The sequence below is a fragment of the Lycorma delicatula genome, chromosome 6 (genome assembly GCF_047948215.1).
Source record: "Lycorma delicatula isolate Av1 chromosome 6, ASM4794821v1, whole genome shotgun sequence".
Lineage (NCBI taxonomy): Eukaryota > Metazoa > Arthropoda > Insecta > Hemiptera > Fulgoridae > Lycorma > Lycorma delicatula.
In genome coordinates this window covers 26,328,250-26,350,593 of record NC_134460.1, presented here as the reverse complement: position 1 = coordinate 26,350,593, position 22,344 = coordinate 26,328,250, and the positions used below count along the sequence as shown (strand labels likewise).

At 30.9% G+C, this 22,344-nt stretch overlaps 1 protein-coding gene across 2 annotated transcripts in view; it reads left to right on the top strand.

Moving 5' to 3' along the window:
- The window catches only part of LOC142326763 (noggin-like), a 114,288-nt gene extending 97,788 nt beyond the window's left edge, over window positions 1-16,500 (top strand). Inside the window, exons 3-4 of one of the 2 annotated variants that reach the window (XM_075369455.1) lie at window positions 7,264-7,586; window positions 15,974-16,500. In XM_075369455.1, the coding sequence (XP_075225570.1) occupies window positions 7,264-7,586; window positions 15,974-16,205 (555 nt within the window). In that variant the 3' untranslated portion in view covers window positions 16,206-16,500. Of the gene's footprint in view, window positions 1-7,260; window positions 7,587-15,973 lie in introns of both variants that reach the window. The other variant, XM_075369454.1, reaches the window with a different exon arrangement.
- Window positions 16,501-22,344: the final 5,844 nt, after the last annotated feature.

Below are 22,344 nucleotides of genomic sequence, written 5' to 3'. Positions count from 1 at the left end.
TTAGAAAGTTTTTTTACAGAGACTCGTGTATATAGGGCAATATTTTGTTAAAATGTTGGAGTCAATATCTCTAGTGATCGGTTGTGAGGGGGGGGGGGTTTGTTAGTAAATTTTCTCAGAGTTTTGTAAACATTACTTTATAATAAGCTCAGTAAATGAGTGCCTGCTTATCTTAACACTTAAAAAAAGAATTTGCCCCAAAATTCCCCCTTCCAAAATAAAAAGCTATCTTTTTATTTATTGTATATTTTTTAACCTATTTCTTTTCTTTCTTTCTAGGCATAGTAGTAGCAGTAGTAAAAAAAAAAAAAATACTCTGGGGGCAATAATGTGGTGATTCAGCCGACCGAAGTTCAAAAATATTGCTTTTGAAATTTTTAAAAACTTTCTTTGGTTTATTTAAACTCATTAAAAGTTAAAATAAACTTTTAATAATAATATTACAATAAATTTTCATTATAATTCATCTTTCCCACCCAGAAAAAGAAATCTTAGGCAACGTTTTATTGCTTATACATTTTTCAGTTGAATTTTTTTTGGTTTCTTTCATTTATTAACAGTAGGTAGAAAAATAATAAAAGTGCATGTAAAATATTTTTTTCCTAAGCAAAAGGGGGTAATTAATTTTGGTTTCTTTACATTACCTATTTCATTCATGTTTTTGTTATAGCTATGACTCGTGTGTAAATCATCAAAAGTACAATAATCGGTCAGTTTTTGATAGATTTCATAAGAAAGCTACTTATTTTCTTATATAAGCCCGTTATATGATCTTGTTATTCTTGACCAAGACAAGATATTTATTAATTTTTAGTGTTATTAATTTTTAAGAATGACTCGTTTGTTGAATCGGTTTGTCTATAACAATTTGATTGTGGCATTTAACAGACGAACCATATCATAAGGTATGGTTAAATTAAAAGAAAGTGTAGAAAGGAAAAAAACTGTAACAGAAGACGAAGATTAAAATGAAATATATGACTATTGGATAGAAAAAAATCATCGATTTCATTTTATCAATAAGCAAGCTCATATGTATGAAGAAAGAAAATTCAACTGTTTAGTGTTATGTTTTTTAATGACATCGTTTAAGAAACGCGACTAAAAGGGAATGAATTTAGTGACGCATAATGTTGCCAACTACTTTTTCTCTTCTTTGATAGGGTAATCAAGCCACGTGCAATGAATAATTGAGAAAAAGGATGATGTTTATTCGTATAGAATACAAATGTGATTGTTTAGTTCTTATTGGTCACTACAGATAGAATAAATGACGTTTCGTTATGAATTACACTGATTCATATTATTAATACACACGTTACAGACTGGTAGGCTGGAGATGTGTTACATAACTAATAAATAGATTTTAAAACGTAAAAATATCTTTAGTCTTAATTATAAAAAAAGAAATTAGAACAATACAAATTATCGTTTAAAAAAAATTATTTGAGAAATAAATAAATGCAATAACAATGATACATTTTTTTCTCGATAAACTTCATGATATACATTTTTGATCGTACCAACTAACATATAAATTTTATTATCAAAACCTTCGGATCGTATGGTCATTTTTTTGTGGTAATATAACGCATATTACTTTTATTAAAAACCAGCTATCAATGAAAGTCTAGTAAACTTTCCGACTAAATATACTTAATTATTATCACCGTTCTCTCAATATTTAATTCATTTCTAACAAAGTTATTATCTCTAACTTCTACTTACGCTAAGTTAATACAATTAATTTATTTCATGGTTAGGCGTTTTGTGGCATATTTTTTTTTCAATTTGTAGAAATTTAGTTTTTCCGCCATTTTTGCATCTTCCATTTGATTTACAAAACTGATATTTATATGTTTTATGTATTTTAGTAAACCTTACTTCACATTAGTGCGTTTGAACCAACTTGATAGCTAACACCGGTATTGCGTAATGAATTATACAAAATTTTAATTTTGGCGGCTCAACCCGACGGCCGATCGCGGCTATTAGAGTATTTTTTAATCCTCTCAAACGATGTTCAATCCGAATCCAAAATCGAAATCCGAGATAAAAGTGTTCACACACATACATTGAATTCAATAAGGAACTACTCGTTCGTTGAAAAAAAATTGGTAACGTTATCGCTGAATATTCCCGCTATTAATTCAGAAATTGCAGTCTAACTCTTCCTTCAATAATGAAAATTGGATTTATATTGCCATACCAGATGGTAGGAAGTAAAAACGAGTTACAAGAAATATTGAATGGCATGGTTTTACTACAAGGTAAGAGAAATTCAATGTGAAATTAAATAAAATTAATAATAAATTGTGACAGAAAGAAGGTTAACGAAGAATTTAATATTAACGAAAGGTAAATCAATATACCAAAAGTTTGAGAATTTTCTTGTTTAGTAAGTAAAATTACACAAGTAAGATGAAGTAATGATAATAAAAAAACAGATTGGCGCAAGCAACCCACTGGGTTGGTCTAGTGGTGAACGCGTCTTCCGAAATCAGCTGATTTGGAAGTCGAGAGTTCCAGCGTTCAAATCCTAGTAAATTCAGTTATTTTTACACAGATTTGAATACCAGATCGTGGATACCGCTGTTCTTTGGTGGTTCGGTTTCAACTAACCACACATCTCAGGAATGGTCGAACTGAGAATGTACAAGACTACACTTCATTTACACTCATAGATATCATCCTCAGAAGAATTATATGAACGGTAGTTACCGGAGGCTAAACAGGAAAAAAGAAAGAAAGGCGATTTTCTTGAACCTACGTATTGATCTAGTGGTGAACGCGTCTTAGTAAATCAGCTGATTTAAAAGTCGAGAGTTTCAGCGTTGAAGTACTAGTGAAGAAATTATTTTTACACGGATTTGAATGTTAGATCGTGGATACCGGTGTTCTTTGATGGTTTTCTTTTCTTTTCTTTTTCCTCATTAGCCTTCGAGAATTACCGTTCAGGTATTACTTCAGAAGATGAGTGAGGATGATATGTATGAGTGTAAATGAAGTGTAGTCTTGTAAATTCGACCATTCTTGTACATTCTCAGTTCGGCCATTCCTGAGATGTGTGGTTAATTGAAACCCAACCACCAAAGAATACTGGTATCCACGAACCAGTATTCAAATCGGTATAAAAGTAATTCCCTTTACTAAGGCTTGAACGCTGTAACTCTCGACTTCCAAATCAGCTGATTTGGGAAGACGCGTTTCCTACTAGATCAACCCGGTGGGTTAGTTCTTTGGTGGTTGGGTTTCAATTAACCATACATCTCAGAAATGGTCGACCTGATACTGTACAAGACTACACTTCACTTACACTCATACATATCCTCATTCATCCTCTGAAGTAATGGTAATTTCCGGAGACTAAACAGGAAAAAAGAAGGCAATTTTCTCTTAAACTACGCACAATACAAACAAATCACATAAACAAAGGTTACTTGGACTGAAGGGGGAACTCCCCATTTTGACCTTGGATTTGATCTTAACCTTGACCGTTATTTCAAAGTTAACAGGATTTCTTTTCAAATGGAATGACCTATTTTTGACCCCGCCAATGAAAAGAGCGGAAAATTTTACATTGAAGTATGTGGTCATACAAATGACCTTGGAACTTTTATGAACGTCATACGGCTAACCATCTGAGATAGTGTTATACGGGTGATAGTATTGTAAGGAGATAGTGTTATACGTGTTGTACACCCTTTTTAAATATCATACAATGCAATATTCAACTCGCTAACTGTGGGAAAGAGCATAAAAATGATTATACAGAAGTTATGTGAATAGGAAGAGGACATCCGGCTATAATCTTGACCGTGACCTTAAGGACCCTTTGGAGGTCGTTCCAAGGTCATCGAGGTTTTTCAAATGGATTACCTTTATCCCATTGTGCCAATGGAAAGAGCAAAAAATATCACGTCGGCATACTTGAATTTAGCGCGACGTTTTATGATATGTTTTATTTTTTCCAGCTTCTTGAAGTTCATAGTTAAGGAGTTAATCACATACGGTATCCGATTAACACAATTTGCTGAATTTCGAAGAAAGTAACAGATATAAATCCTCTTCTCACAACTTAGAAACCAGCGATTGTAAATATCTGCGAAAAGAATCCAGTACCCGTATAACACTATCTCTGATGGTTAGCGTATGATCTTCAAAAAAAATTCAAAGGTCATTTGTATGACCACATATTTCAAGGTAAAATTTTCCTCTCTTTTCATTTATGGGATCAAAAATAAGTCATTCCATTTGAAAAAATAGTTTTAACCTTGAAATAACGGTCAAGGTCAAATTCAAGGTAACCATCAGTGTCCCCTTCCATTAAGAGTGTTTGTCATTCTTTTTTTTTTATAGTGCGTAGTTTACGAGAAAACCGCCTAAGGGGATTAAAATGATACTCTCAATGTAAGGAAACTCGATTTTAAATAAACTTCTCATACCTCAAAACGTAAAGAAAATATATTTTCACACTCAACTATTCAACCATAAGTAATACCGTACTATTCTTCAAAAAGTCGGTAAAAGTTATAAAAATGTATAAATTCAAATTTCTTGTATGCTATATTAACTTTTTTTTTTCACAAATGAATCTCTGGTAGTATAATTTTGATAAACAAAAAACAAGCACGAATAGAATTTTTGAAAAATCTTACTTTATTTTGAATGTACAGTATCTCCTCCTCAATATCGCCACCTCTTATCAAAAATTTTGAAATGTGAAATTAATACATATTAACACAAATTAATACATAAATATAAATTAGACTGTTCCTGAAATATAAAAATCAAATACCTACCAATATACTTAAATATCCACATGTAACCGTATGTGGAAAATTATCTATTATAATTTTAGTTACATATTTAAACGTATAAATTCGATTTTTAACATTTTTGTAATCAGATGACCTCCAGGGAGGAAAAAAATATTCCAGGGTATTGGAAAACTATATAAAATTGAAAAATGTTAATTTTATATCGATCCCCACCACTGTTACCTTGAACATGGTCCCGCCATGCTTTTATCTGAAACGCAACTGCTTTTCTATTAATGAAAAGATAGAATAATTTTCTATTATTTTATTTGTTATTTTTTTATGAAAGGGATGCAATTGAGATAAATTAAACGTAGATATGTGTGTTAACCGATTTTCTACTTTTATTTTTGTAATTTTTAGCTTTACAATTTGAATATATTTCGAGTAAAACTAATTTTCATTATTACTAAATAGAAAAAGTATTCTAAACAAAAACTTATATTGTAACAACACCAGTACAACGGACCTGAGTAACGGATTCCTGCCAATTAAAAAGTAGTAGAATATATAATAATGAGAGGAATCCAGAAAGGGACTAAAAGAAACCCTTTTAGTAAAGGTAACAGGTCCGTTTAAAAATTGTCCTTTGTAATACTGCTCACTGACACACCTAAACAGATGTTGTTCCGTGAGAAGACTTACCGGACCCAGGTTTGGAATCTCATGGGAAAATGTGAGGGTGGATGATCCTCACGCTTCGAGTTGGATCCTGTCCTGCAGGTAAAGAGGATAGGAGTATAAATACTCCTGGGAAGACCAGTTGACGGTCAGTCTGCAAGAGAGTTCTAAGCGAGGAGTTATTATGCGAATTTGAAGTGACAGCATTCTGTGAGGAGGTCAGTAAAGGAGCGAATTTCTAGTACATACAAGTTCGAAGCGATTAAGGTGACGTCAAGAGTAATTCCAGTACATGAAAACAAGAAGTTTTGGTGAGTTACTGTTAGACTGTAACTGAAAGAGATAATATAGTAAATTTCATTCATAAATTGTTAGGGTAGTTGTATTTGTGAAAAGGAAAGTTATTTGCAATAAAAGAACTTTATACTTGTTGTTAATACATGACTAGTGAAACGTGTTAAGACTAGCAGTCATGTTAATGTCTTTTGTCAATCGGATTGAATTCTGGTTTTCAGTATTTAACTATCTATAAATAAATCCTGAGGTTTATTTTAAATTCTGTTTTGTATGTAATCACATATTATTATTATTATTAATTATAATTATTGGCATTTATTATTATTGTTATTGTGTTGTTGTGATTAATATGATTATTATTGTGTTTAGTATTATTATTACTGTTTGCTGTTGTCATTATCATTATTATTTTTATTATTATTGTGAGTTGTTTATCATTGTCATTGTTATTATTACTAATTTGTCTTATTTTATTTATGTTCTTAAACTAATAAATTGTAATTATATAACCATTTTAAACGGTCAATCTCTCAATATCCTGATCGAGCCGCGAACACGTGACAACATACTAAAATCGTTTCAGTATTATTAGCCTAGTCAATGGGGGAAAAAAAAATCGATTTTTGAAGAAAGTTAGTAGAGTTTACCGACGTACATGGGGTTGTAGATTAGCGTAAGTACAACGTGTTTATATGCGACTGAACAAAACTTTCGTTAACTGGACAAAATGGCGGACATTCAAAGGTGATGAAAATCAGTTTTTCAATTTTGGAGTCCAAGATTAACTTCCTAGGTAAACAATTTCTGGATAAAAGTTGTGGGCATTTCCAGTACCTATAATTTAAGCCAAATATTGGCTTTGCAAAAAAACGGCAATTTTTAACGGCTTTTTTGTAACTAATTAACGTAATTTAACGTTTAAGGATTTAAATTATAGGTACTGCGTATGCCTACAACTTTTATTCAGAACGTTTTCGCCTAGGAAGTTTATCTTCGCCTACAAAATTGAAAAACCGATTTACACCACCTTTGAAAGGCCACCAGTTTGTCCAGTTAGCGAAATTTTTGTCCAGTCTCATACAAATAATTTGTAATCTAATCTCTAATCTATGACATTTACTTCCCTAAACTCTACTAATTTTTTTTTTAGAAAGAAAATCCCTATTGACTAGACTATATAAATTTGCTATTTTTAAATCTATTCCAATTCCATCAAGATATTAGTAGATACTAAAAAACACGTTTTCAGATCTACAGCAATACTCTTCTGGCTATTAAATATAATAACCAATGTAAACCTTTCTGCAAAAAACTAAACATAAAGAATATTTCGCATTTGAAATAGAGACAAATTTATTTATTAGAAAAATGAATATTAATTTACCAATTGACTTATGGCAGGCAGAATCCTCTGTTGCGCTATTTATAATATTTATTTTCTGTAACGTAATATTATAAAATTATTATTAATTATAAATAATTCAATATTACATTTACTGATGCAATGTTGTTTTTTTCTAAGGAGGTCGAAGATGACGATGACAGAAAAGCGGTACATACATTGAGAGGATATTTAAACAGCAGTGGCAGCGGGCCTAACATAGAACCGCTTCAATTGCCTTCTGAGTTACCATCTGAATACAGAGAATTAGTTAAGACTTGGCTGATACGAAGAGCTACTTGCCCTATAAGATTTGTATGGGATAATTTGGGGCCTTATTTTTGGCCGAAATGGATAAGACGAGGGGAATGTATACGCGGCAATTCCTCTTCGTGTTCCTGGCCTCCTGGTATGACATGCGTCCCGGGTGGTGCTAGAAATCTTCATGTTCTTCGTTGGCATTGCAGGTCAGTCAATATATAATGTATACCGGTTATGAATTTAGAATAAGTATTTTGTGGTAAAACAATAAAAAATCTATTTTATATTATAAGGTCTCATAACGGGTTACTTGTCCAAGTATAGATTAATAAATTATTATTAAACTATAATGAATGATTCTAAGAATGATTCTATTAAGAATCATTCTTATGTTGTCATTCTTCAGACAGTTTAATTAATTGAACCCCACATACAAAATTTCAGTAGGAAGATTGAGAGTTAAATCCAGTTCTTAACGGTTCGTACAACCAATAAATATATCCTTGTATTTATAATTATAAAAATTCTATTTCAGATATTTCAAAGGAAATAGTTATTAATAGTTAAATAGTTAATACTTTAATAGTTATTTCAAAGGAAATAGAACTGTTGTCTTTTTGGATCAATCCAAAAAGACACCAGTTCATAATCTGTACTTCAGAAAAGTGAGGAGTTTTACATTATGATTTGCAATCTACGACGAATCCACTTTCAATAAATATTTGCTTAAGGAGAAGTATACGTAAAATATACTGAAAAAAATGTTTCATCAAACAAATTTTTTGCGGTACTTTTTTCTGAAATTTCCTGAAAATACTGAAATATTTATTTTCTTTTAAGTTATCTCTAAGTAAATGGAACATTTTAAAATTGCATTGCATATCATTGTGAAAATTTTCTCCGTTTTTATAAAAAAAACACGTTTACAAGTGTCAATAACGTTTGTTACAAACAAATTAGAGGTAAATTTTTTTTTGTTTGCTTATGTATTTTTCTTTGCGCGGTAGCACGGTTAGCCGTGTGCGCTAATAGCTGTTAGCTTCTGGCTAATACTCTTTAAAAAAAGTGTAACCGACTAATTGATGTACGATTAAAAGTACACCAACTTTATAATGTACCAACTTTAAATTGTTTATGTGTTGGTATAAACCTACACAACATAAATCGGAGAGGAATCTTGGTTCTTTATAACAGAGGGCAAGCACATGGTAAAACAACTGGGAAACAATGATAATATGAAAACACCGATCAGTTTGTTTATTTTGCGGCACATCACCCCTACATATGAAAGACTAACTGACAGCCGACTGCTTTCAAGATGCACTAGAGGGCTAACCCAAAACGCTAATGAAAGTTTGAATAATTGCATGTGGCGAAGATGTAACAAAAACGGGAGTGTTTTTCAAAAAATCGTTGAGACGGCTGTACAAGAAAGTATTGGTGAGTACAGTTTTGAATATATATCACTCTTATCAACGATAGAAAGAGATAAGATTTCGCCAGGATATTCTCATCCAGTATTCTTGATGAAAAATGAACAGGAAAATTAATGGGAGAATCACTAAAATATAATCAAACACAATAAGAAAGAAAGAGAAAGTTACGGTTAAAGAATTTAAAAAATAAAGAAAAACAAGTGCAGGAAGAAGGTGTAACTTAGGAAGTAGGGCAATTCTAATTCAGAGTGAGTTTTTGTATTTAATTACTGTTTATTTAATTAATTTTATTTTGTTGTTTTCCGTAAAATTATTTTTCCATGTTTTCATTTGGTAAATCAATGATATCTTTGATTCTACACTAGGTAGAAACATAATTTTTTTCCAAGTGTTTAGAATTCCTTGATCTATGTTCTGATAGAACCATATGTAGTGTTTTTGATATAAGGTATTTAAAAAAAAAAATAGTTACAACAATGAACTTGACTTTTCATCAAAAACAAACAAAAAAATTAAATAGATATTTAGAAACAGTATATTTTTAATCTGTTCTTAGAGTTCATAAAACCAAGTTAGACCTTTTTTAAATGACAGTAGTTTTGTTGTTATAGATTGAGTACTAATGAAATTATGATTTCTCTAGCAAATCACTGTTTTTACCACTTCAACCCCTACGTCAGGGGTTGTAAGTAACTATTGGGGTTGAAAATTATGCTGCACATTATTCATAACTGTTGTAAACTTATGCTAAAAATTTGTAACCGTAAGTTTTACATTTAAAAAAATAGCTTTTAATGTATACTCCCCCCTTAAATTGTTGACCAGTTCTTAATCCTGATTTAAAGTAAACTACGTAAGATTCAAAAAATATTCGAGAAGGTGCATACTTTCAGAAGTAATTTTTTCCACTTTCTTGTTAGAGTGTCACTGTATAACTATAATAAAAAAATAATATTTTTTTTCGTTAGGTCTCGATAACCGTAACGGCTACAGAGAAGTAACATTAGACATCTTACGTCTGAAAATAGTTTAATTCCTCACAAAAATAAAGATTGTTCTATATCAGAATTACTAAGGAAAGTAAAGAATGATTTGGTTTCGTATCGCCTTCTTCATTGTGACAAATTAATATTGGCCATCAGTAAGCTGAGCCTACCAAAATTCGACTGATATTAAACCGTCCGACTATCTTTCAAATTATCATTAATTAATGAAATATTTTTCCAATTAGAAAATGAAATATTACAATGAAACATTTCTGTAAAAAAAACATTTAATTATTTTAATAGTTTCGAAGAAAAACTGTTATTCACTCCCCTGTATTTAATTACTGTTCTGGTACGTATGATTTCTTAATGAATATTCGAACTCCATTCAACAAAATTATTCTACAAACTTTTATCTCCCATCCCCTTCCCGGACACTCGTGCGTCTGAATGATTTCAAAATGAGGATCTTTTTCACAAAAATAATCTTCGCTTGGCCGGCGTACTTCAATTAATGACAAGGTGATGGCCGCTCCCAACTCGCGAACGCGAGATTCACATAACATTATAAGTTCCACACTTCCTTTTTCACCTCATCAAGATGAAGAATGATGAACGAAGGAGAAGCCCAGCCGATAGAAAGAAGAAGCCTGCACTTTTCCTCGTGATGCCCTTTTCAGGGCCACGGGACAATATGAGATTTACGGTCTGTAATCTGATTACAGTAGGTTTACAGAAAGGCAGGACAAAGAAGAAAGAAGACCAAAGAAGAAAGAAAAATCAAAAGCGACTCGCCACCACGGGTTAGAGTCCGGCCGATCGAGCCCAGCCGAGATACAACACGAATGTCAGTCAGAGTGAAGAATTCCCTAACTTCACCTTACCATCTATCCGACTTCCTTTCCAAACTTACAATTTTACTTCAGTCAGCACTTGTGACTCTCTTCAGAGAAGGGAACGTATTGCTTCCTTCAAACACTAGGGTCCCGGAAGGCGTATTCCTGTTAGGCCGAAAGGCGCTAGCACCGAAAGGACTTCAGTGTACGGACTGAAGGGAAATTACGCCGGGAGTACGAAGCTCGTAAGCGCCTAGTCTCCTACGCTCAACTTCGGTCGATTAATTCGGATTGGTCTAAAGAACCGGAACGCATGAACCAACTCCGTCCATAAATTAAACATAAAAATTTATAACCGCCACTAAATAAATAATGACTCGATTGATAAAAGAAAGACACAGCAGCAAGGGACATTTGTCCCGGCTCTGCGATTATTAGTAGGGAGATAATAAACTCCCGCCTTGCGTTCTGTTCCAAAACGTTTACTTAAAGTTATAAACGTTTACCGATTAGCACTATACTTATTACACCTCGATCAGACAGTCTTCTAAGTCCGATAAATAACTTCTCGTGAAATATTTAAACAACCGAGTAATTGAATTGAAATGGATTTTTTAATAAATTTATTTTACTTATTAAACTACAAACAAATATTAAATCTATTTATCTATAAAGTGAAGAGCAAATTGCGATAAAGATTTCTAAAATATGTTACATATATAAATCTTATTATAAGTTGTATTTTACCCTTCAATTAAGAGCTTCGAATAATAAAGTTTATTTTTTTAAATTTATCTTAACCTATTCAATTTCTAAATTCAAAACAGTGTTTTAGATATATGCAGACAATTACATGCATACGCAAAATCGTATTATTAGCTATTGAAATTAATTTCACACAAGCGATTGGTTTTTATTGTTGATTTTTTTATTTTAAGAAACGAATTATAAAATGATGAAGTACGCAAAATACTTAAAACTAACCAGAGAGTACGGTATGAAATAATAAATTAATAAACAAAATTAAAAGGAAAAGAAGAAAAATATGTAAACATAAAAAGATAATTTATTGTTTAGTATTTTTGGGTTTCTCTAACCTCGTTTTTTCTGATTCCCGTAAATTTTGTATTATATATAGATCCTTTCTTGATATAAAAATGTATAAATTCATAAGATGAATTTAAATCTTCTGGGATAAAAATAAAGAATTTGGAAAAAAATAAGGTCTCCCCTAAAACATTTCATTGTATTTTATTATTTTGACACCGATTTGGACTAACAATAATACGTCTATCATTCTTCGAGTCTCTCATATTTCTAAAATTGGGGTTTTTATTTCAAAATCCCAAAGAGATGAAATTAGATAAATATTAAAACGTTGGCTGCCGTGAGGAACACTGGTGTTCCTCAGAAAATTTTTCTGGGAGCCGCGAGGATTCACGGTGGTTCCTCAGTTCACATAATTTTAGAATGAGTTATAGAAATGCACGCCTTGTTTGAAACGCTTTGAATCTGTCTTGTGGTCCCTCATAATGCTAATAATAGCATATACATGCCTCTGCCATGTAATGAGTGTTCTTGAAACTACTTCGTGCACGTTTTATACTCTGTTCATATGATTGTTGTGTTGGTCATTTCTAATAAAGTATTTGCGTAGTCTTTAATATTATTGGTCTTATTTGAGAATTTCTGGGTTTTAATTCGTAATAACATAGGTTCATAATAATATTTTATTCTTATGTATTGCGGCAGCCAACGGGTTAAATAAGAGAACACGATTATTACATATTGATTTCATTATTAGATAATGATTTCAACAACTTATATTCTTCTTCGTTGAAATGCTTATAATTTTTTTGTAAACATCTGCAAATTACACAACGAGAATACGCAAACAAAATACTATACGACATCGCTATGATGATGACATCATATTCCTATACAAAGGAAATACAAGACATGTCATACATTCCTTCCATCTAAACGACAATCGATTCCTATTACCTGTTCAGTTAATTGTTGATTACATTTTAATATTATTATTTTATCTATTTCAATACTATACATTTATTGCAAAATATGAATACAATAAATTTCTTGACTTTCTTGATCTCAATTTTCGAAAATATCACTTTTATAATTAAAAATATCATTAAATAACCTACTAAACTTAAAATAACTATCCGGAACACATCTGACCGTCTCAAAAAGCACAAAAGAAGCTTTTTTATATATGTTAATAGCCTAATAGACGAAGAAACTTTGTTATTTGATAATAACACAAACCACATAAACTATTTTTTAAAAATCAAAAAACACAAAACAATAAAAAATGCAAAACTGCAAACATTTTCAAGAAACAAAATACGCAACAATAAAAAAAATAAAATTAATAAACTAATAAAACACATGCTGAGAAATACATCTTCCTATATATTTGTATGCTCAGGAGTATTCAAATTAAACTTAGTGTAGTAACTACACAAATTGGCCTCCATCTTAAGAAACCTCTGATGTGGACACCATATGACTTCCTTGTACGCCTATTAGATTACATACACACATTTTTTGCTGTACTTCGTTTAAAATTATTTCATGTGAAAGTGAGGTACGATCCTCAAATTATTTAATGAAGTGGGCAGTTACACAATTGCATTGTGGTGGACACCACATTGCATAACATTTTTTTTTGTGGGGTCCGTATCAACGTTTTATATTAGTTTATATGTTAATTTAGTCTCATCGCGCAAGTAGTTATGTGGTGTAACTTAGAACGTATCGGATCTGTAATCATGAACACATCGGACTTCATAAACATATTTTTTTTTAATTTGAATATTAATTTATTAATAATTATTAAACTCTGCAAACTTTTTTGAATTAAAATGAAAAGTACATAAATTTATTTCACTAATATCTTCTGATTTTTAAATAATATATTTTGTTTTTATTGTTATTGAATTATTATTTATTGTAAAAGTTTGTTACTATCAGAAGTTAATAATTATTAATAAACCAATATATATAAATTAAAAAAAAGTTAAAAAAAAAATATATGAAATCGGATTCGAACTGATGTGCCTTCCCCTTGTAAGATTCAAATATTTCATTTGGCTATAACTCTGGAACCAATAAAATTAAGTACCACTTATAATATATCGTTGAATAGCTCTCAATGAGGGCTTATTACTTCAGTTAATAAAAAGTCCGAAAACCAATCTTTTTGGATTTTGGGATTTGAATGAAAATGAGAAAAACGAATTACGGTCACCTCCTAGAGGTGTTTGTCGGGTAACACTAAGAACAGGTAAAAATACATTTTTACCTGTCCTTCGTACGGTGATCAGCTATTACTACTATTACTTCCAATGTACGAAGTAAAGGAAGTATTGTGATCGCGAAAAATTTCGGTTTTCAGATTTCAACGGAAATATCCATTTTGACCATCATTGAATCCATTTTTACAAATTTCGGCGTGACATCTGTACGTACTTACGTATTTATCTCTCATAACTCTAAAACGATTAGCTTAGGATGTTGAAATTTTGGATTTAGGACTGTTGTAACATCTAGTTGTTCACCTCCCCTTTTGATTGCAATCGACTGGACCAGAAGTGGCCAAAAAAGCCCAAAATAAAAAAAAAACTTTGGATTTTGGACTTTTTCTTAATTGCAGTAATAAAACCTCATTGAAACCTGTTCAACGGTATGTCGTAAGTGTTACTTATTTTCACTGGTTCCAGAATTATAGCCAAATGGAATTTTAATTAATGAAATATTTGGATCTTACAAGGGGAAAAACTCATCGGTTCGGATCAGACTCATTTCCTTTATTTTAACATTTTTTTTTTTTTTTTTTTTAATTTACACATTAATTTATTAATAATTATTAATCTCGGATTGTAAAAAAAAAATTACAATAAATAATAGTTCAATAATAACAATTAAAAAAAAATGTGATAAAATATCAGATGTTATTAATGAAATAAAATTTTATGTACTTTTAAAAATGTGAATATGTAATTTAATAGACGTACAAAGAAGTTTCGTGGTGTCCACATCAGAGTTTTAAGTTTGAAGTTAAATGACTTCGTTAAATTAATAGAATTTAACTGAGAAAATTTATGTAACAAAGTCTATGAAAAAAAATCCACTTTCATTATTAAAAACAAAACAATTGAAAAATGTTATGAATTCGTAAAAATTAAGAAACCAGAATGTTTTCCCTTTCATCACCATGGACCGGCCGGTTGACATTTAGATGAATCATGAACGCTGGGAAGTGTACCTTTCTCATGAATTTTATTAAAAATTCTACAAAAATCATTAGGTTTTGGAACTATAGCTGTATTCTTTCATCGCAGCTGGAGCACTTCCATTACAAAAAGGTGTACACAAAAACGATATCAGAGAACATCTCTACAACATTTTTCAAAAGTAAGAATTTAAAACGGAATTTCACTTTCCTATGTCAAATTCAATTGGAAAATTGGAGATAACATTTAGAATACAACACAAATATGCTATAAATTGATTCTTAAAAACAATTAAACGCATTCAAAATTATGTGGAAAACAACTAAACCGTCAAACGTTTATTATTTACACGTAACACAATTTTCTTTAAAAATGAGTAAAATTAAAATTATTTTCGAAGCATACAGTTAGTGTACCAAATTTTCAAAGATATAAATTTATTGTACAATAAACAGCTGTTTTAATTTTTACAAATTCATACCATTCTTCTGTTAAATTGTGTTTGATTTGTTTTTAATGACAAAAGATGATATCTTGCTTTTTTTTACATAAATTTTCTCAAAATTAAATTCTCTACAAGTTTTGGTAATAAACTTTACGTATTCATTTGTCATTTAACAAGGTTATTGTAACTGAAACCAAAAAAAAAACATACTTTTATGTTTTTCTGTTTTACGAATTTTTCTGTTTTACGTTGGATATCATGAAAACTAAGGGAGATACGGTTCTGAGACCTGTTTATTCGATTTTTAACAAAATAAAAAACCATCAATTTTATTCCTTAAATAAAGCCTTAAAAATTTCAGTAAACTTCATTTCACAGGGGGGAAAATGAAATCCGGGTGAAATTTTTTACTAGCCGTAATTCGATAACAAAGCGTTTTCAAACATATTTTTGTACGAACATTTTTCCTTATTTTAAGCTCTAGAACCAGTTTCCAAATTATTTCCCTTTCCTCCTGAATCATTCTGTATAATTGCATCATTGAAATCAGATTTTTCTGATAATAGATTAAATAAAATTTTAATTTCATAAATTAGTTTAATACTATTTTATTGTTTGTTTTTCTTTTATGTAGACTGAGAAAGCATCAAGGTAAAGGAAGAAAGAAAAGTGAAAACCAGGTATGGAGTAACGGAGAAGTCTCTACCACAACGGACGGTGTAAATAGTAAAGGTAGACGAAAGAAAAGAAGGAAATACAGATGCTTTTGGATAAAAGTACCGTATCCAGTACCAGAAGACTGTGTATGTGCGTGTGCAGAAAAAGATATAGACTCAGAAGAGCCAGAACCGACAGAAGACCGGTGATATTTGAATTTAAAAAATAATTTCCACACTGTAATCACACCAGTTTAATAACCATTATTTATGAGTATGTGTGTTGGTTGGTGAAATTTTTTTAATCATACTATATTGCAGCAATTACGTGTCAATCGATCGGAGGCAGTTTGTATGAAGAAGTAATAAAGGGGTTCCGCAAGGATATGTTTATTGGCCGCGTTAATTATGTGTCTTTCAAATAGGAATCGATCTTCATTGTAGTCATGATACAATTGCGGTCAGGATGATATTTGAAGTAAAATTTGAATTTTTCAAGATAGAATGTGTTCTTTTTGAAGAACTAAATGGACCAAGTAACTGTTTATAAAATGTGTTTAAACTCCTGAATTTTTTTTCGTTTTATTGATTAGTGACTAACTTCAGTGTTGTTCGGATTTTTAAACATCCATCTGATATTATCACCATTGTAATATATAAAATAAAGCACTAATAAAAATAGGTATTTCCTGGGTGAAAAGTAAAACCGTAAAACAAGCCTGTAATATACGTTTCATAATTTAGTATTTCAAAATAGTTTTCAATTGTTTTTCAACATCTTGCTTAGATGTCCTGATTTTCAGAAAATAATATTGTTTAATTCTCCTTAAATTATTATTTTACAAAACGCCTTCGTCATTTATAATCAGGAGATTATTATAATAATTTAAACAGGTATATCTGTCCATGTTTAAAAAAGGACCTTCTCTGGAACCGATTCAACAGAAAATTTATAAATTCTAAGAATATTTGATTTTTGCTTATTTAAAAGCAACCAATTCCTTATGATAATCATGATTAATTTTCTAGTTATAAAGATGATTTTTCAATATACCTTTAATATTTGGAATAAACTTGTACATTATTAGTACTCCACTTTTTAAGTTCCTCGTAAATTGTAAGATTTAATTAGAACTAAAAAATATTTGTTTTTTCTAAGTTTTTCATTTGTTAAAATAAAATTGTTCCTTCTTCATTAATAATTATTACTTAAATAATTAATTAGTAATTATAATAGAGAAAAAAAATTTACATATAAAAACACAGAAAAAAAGTAACATTTCATTGGTCGTATGTCAAAAAATAAATGACTTCCAAAAAATAATTTTGCAAAAAAATATATTAGTTTTATTACAGTTCACTACAGAAAAAAATAAACATCTTGTCCAAAAGAAATGGTTGGGTGAACAATTTTAATAAAAACTTATTATTACTTTTCCACTTAAGTTATATACACGTTAAAAAAAACCTAAATTAAAAGTGAAAAGTTTTTTGGTTTTTTTTTTTGGTTTAACCTCCGAGTCCACAGTTAAGCATTACTTCAGAGGATGAGATGAATGATTGATTGTAGCTTGTGTGAAAAATGCCATGCATGACCGGGATTCGAACCCGGAACCTCTGGGTGAAAGGCCGAGACGCTACCACTCGCGCCACGGAGGCCGACAAGGGTAGATTCACCTAAATTAAAAAAAGCCTCTGTCGCAGTAATTGTGTCAAAAGGCCGGATTTCCGGTTTTAGTTAAGACAGAAAAGATGTTGCACTGGTATAATAATTTTTCAAAATAATATAGCTTTCGGTGTTTTTTTTTTGTATTTCATGGATGTTATAATCATGTATTCTTTTATAATACTGTGAGATACTGTGTATTACCTAGATTGTGACTTGGTAATGCCGCGCAGACTCCATGATTGGACCAGGTGGGAATGCGGGGTTTGTCTCCGCCTCCTGCGCGGACCGGAATGAGGTTACGTTCTCCTTACTAGTTGACCTAATTTAGTCAACTTATTGGGTATAGGCCTGAATTTCTATGTTGCGTAAAATATAATTTTGATTGGTGTGAATTTAGCACTGATTTGACATAAAACTCATTCGTTTTCTGAGGCATTCGCAGTCACGAACGGTGTTGTCAAATCTGTACTAGGCGCGGGGTTCGCGCTACCGCAGTTTCGGTTAGTTAGTTTGTGGGAATCATGTTAGGTTGGATGTGAAGATGTCCATTTGAGGCCTACATAAAGGCAAAATTTGATTTGTATTTTACTGATGCAAATGTCTTCCGAAGCATTTACATCGGTGGCATCCCGACTGAGGCCTGTCTGATGACTGTGAGATGTAATCAGTTAGAGATCTAAAGACGACCTCCGCTAAAGTCCCGGTAAGGGCTCAGTACGGAGGGGGTGGTGTGGCAACCGGTAACGTCACAAGGTGGGTGTTTTTTCCTATGGGGTTGGGATATGTATTACACCAATAAATACATCTTTTACCTCCCGTAAACAATTTTAAAACTAAATTTTTTAACTCCGGTTGTCGTCAACCGATTCGCTTAAAAATCAATAATTCACTACTCCCAGTACGTTTACACCACCCTATCAAGTTTTGTCAAAATTGTTTTAGATTTGCATCCGGTACAGCAGACGAAAAACTCTTATACATACATACAAATATACTAGGTCTGTTAAAAAAATAACCGAACTTTTTTAATTACGCGCCAACCGAGATATTTAGTGACGTGCGGTTGGCAGTATTGTGTTCAATTTCCTCTGTAACCACATCTTCTTGAATTGTTAATATCTCGTTTAGTTTTTGTGTTATTGTTGTTTGAGTACAACATGTTTAAATGTTAGTAGCGACTTTTGTATTGTGCGATATTTTGATGATTGAACTTTTGTCTTAATGTCGTAGCCGTAAACCCAGTTTCGTCTCCTGTTACGATCCTTTTCATGAATGTTTCATCGTCATCGGCTTGTTCAAGGAGTTGCCGGCAATTGTCCACTTGATATTCTTTCTGCTGTTCGGCCATCAAACCAGGAACAAACTTTGCTGCAAGTCGATGGATGATCAATTTTTCAGTCAAAATGTCGTGGTATAATCCAATCGAGATGCTAACCCTTTCTACAATTTCTCTGACAGTCGGCGATTTTCACGCACCAGATCGTTGATTTTCTGAACGTGTATGTCATCAGTTGAAGTCGAAGGCCTTCTTGGTCGAAAGTCATCTTCAGTTGACTGACGACAACTTATAAATTGTGAAAACCGTTCGTGACAACCCAGAGTATCATCTCCGTACGCTTGTTTCAAAAGTTGATCTGTGAAGGTTTTCCCCAGTTTCACGCCAAATTTTAGATTTTATTGTTGTTCCCGAAAAACGCACATTACAAAAATCACTACAAACATTTAAACACGTTACACTCAAATAACAATAACACGAAAACTAATCGAGATATCAACAATCCAAGAACATGTGGTATACAGAGGAGATTGTGCGGAACACAATGCTGTCAAACGCGTCTCTAAATATCTCCGTTTGCGCGTAATTAAAAGTGTTCGGTTATTTTTTGAGCAGACCTCGTTTATAAACAGTGCAGAATCATGTTCAGGAGACACCAAAACGTAAAGAAACGTTGGTACCACCCCCCACCGCCGATAACCCGTTAGAGAATCTGACGAGTGCAGTAGCGATTTCTACAAATTGTTTGCTAAAAATTACAAAGATCACAATCGATCGTTAAAATCGAATTTGAACAGTAAGTTAACTCGCATCATTTAAATATAAACTTTATGTACTTTATGTTCTGATAAAAGAGGGAAAATGTTTTGATAAAAGCGGAATACATTTTAATGAAATGTTTAAGAAAATGAAACGAATTCATTTACCAAAAAACAGTAACAGAATTTTTCAAAATTAATAATTTTACATTTATTAAAAAAAAAATCAATATTTAATTTTAATAATTTTTTTATAGCAGTGTGAATGGCTTAAATGATTAGCGCTAACCATGTCGTGACACAGGTTACTAAGTTTGAGGCCCAATCGAAACAATTATATTTTAACGGTAACGGCTGCACGATACTGTTCTTGGTGTTCATTATGTTGTATTCTAATTAACAATACATCCTGACCTGGCGATCTACGCATGTAACAAACTATAGATACACTCATTACACGAACAGCGGTTTTTAGTACCTACGGGCCCCGAATCATGTACAAAAAAACTGTATTAGTTATCTGGGTTTCAAAAATATAAAAATCGAAAAGCGTTGATAATTGGTTATTATTATTAAGATAATTCTAAAAAAGTATATGTGAGATCTGATATGGGGTTTGAATCTCAATTTTATGCAATCACAATGGCGAATTCTGTTATATTTTTAATATTTTATATTCATAACACTACAGTACGTAACTGATTAAAAATTGCGGATAAAAATAAAATATAAATAAAATTAATTTAATTAGAATAAGTAATTTCTTTTTAAATTTTCTTAATATAAAGCAATTTTATACTTAATTCTCACATCTCTGTGTTAAAGATTCCGGTTTAGAATTACTATTAGGTAAAAATTATTTGTAAAAGTACCCAATTTTTAGTTTCCATTAAATATCTAAGATTTATTGAATTGTTTCTTATAGGTTATAAGTAAAAGAAAAAGATGCTTTTATTTTCGCCAAAAGTGGTAGTTTTTCTACTTTACAATAATCTCCATTCATATTACAGTTTTAGACTACTGTATATATATATATATATATATATATATATATATACATATATGCATACATTGTTTTCTGTTGAATGATATCGCCACATAAGCTTGAAGCTTGTGCCTGGGATATGGAAATGAAATTTTGTAGAGTATGTGAAATATGCGATGCCTGACCGGGATTCGAACCCGGGACTTCCAGATGAAAGGCCTAGACGCTATCACTCCGCCTCAAAGATCGGCATTTACACCACGGTTGTGAATAATTGAAATTCCTTGCAATTAAATAATAATAATAATTTAACAGATGTTGGGACTACAATTTGCTGAATTTATCTTTACCGATGAGTTTGAATTTTAATAACTTGCTTTATAATAATTGCTGTCTAACTTTATTTCCTAATAATTTTTCTGTTAATCGATGTAATTTCATTCATTACTATTATATTTTGTTATAAAAAAGATTAAAGAAATGTTTAATAAAATAATTCTTTATTTGATAACCCTTTAATCTAGTGTTTTACATGTAAAACACGTCTAATTTCAGCGTTTTTCAACCCAGCTTTTCAAGTAATAACTATTTCATTTCATAGTAAGTTCTTTTGAAGACTGAATAAGAAATTTTGTACAGACAGGATGTACCAGGGCCGGACTGGCATTCCGGTACTGCTTTTTGGAAGAAATAAAAAATTGTTTTTCTACATAAAATTTGTTTTTAACTTAGAATCTGGCTTACGTTTTATTTTAATATTAAATATTAATTGATATTATATTTCTTAATGAAAGATATTATCATTTCCTTAAATTGTGTGTGACGAAGGACACAACTGGAAATTATAAAAATCAGACTGCACGAAAATGGTTCTTCCGTTTGGATATTAATTAAGAAACGGCGATAAAAGAAGTCGTTAAAAAACTAATCACGAAAAAAGGTTAAATATTTGGCAGGAAAAAAATAAGTTTTACATGTTATCAATCTAAACATCGAATGAATGTGTTTTCATGACATTTTCTTGTAGCCAGCCGTCTATGACTACGGAAAAAATATTCTTGTGGTCTGATATGACACAAAATCAAACGTTCCGGTGCTAGAAAATTTACGAGTACATCACTTTGTATAGAAATTAAAACTAAACCATTATTATAATAGGGAGAAAGTGTTACTTGAAAAAATAATTGTTTTAAAATAACTCTTTTTATTGATATCAACAAAATGAAGAAAAATGACTAAAAATAATAAATAAAACCTAAGTAGATTTTTTTATACATCGTTGCTCAAAGAAAATGCCCCGGCTGATTATTTTCTTGAAAATGTTATCGTATACTGCCTCCGTTGGCGAAAAATATTTAATAAAATTTTAATATCAAATTTCAATTAATCCATATCAAGTAATCGTTATTTTTTATTAATATTTCTTTGTTCACATTTTCTTATTTGGTTTTTCAATCCCAACAACCAATAGTTTGTTTGTTATTTTTAAATCACTATTACGCACTAAAATAACTTCAAACTAATAGGCCAAAAAGTAGAAAAATAGTGGTCCAACAATGACGAAATTAAATAAATAAAATAAGAAAAAATGGTGATAAATTGGAAATATTTTAATAATTTTTTTGTGCTTTTTAACAAGATCAGTCAAATTAAGTTAAAAT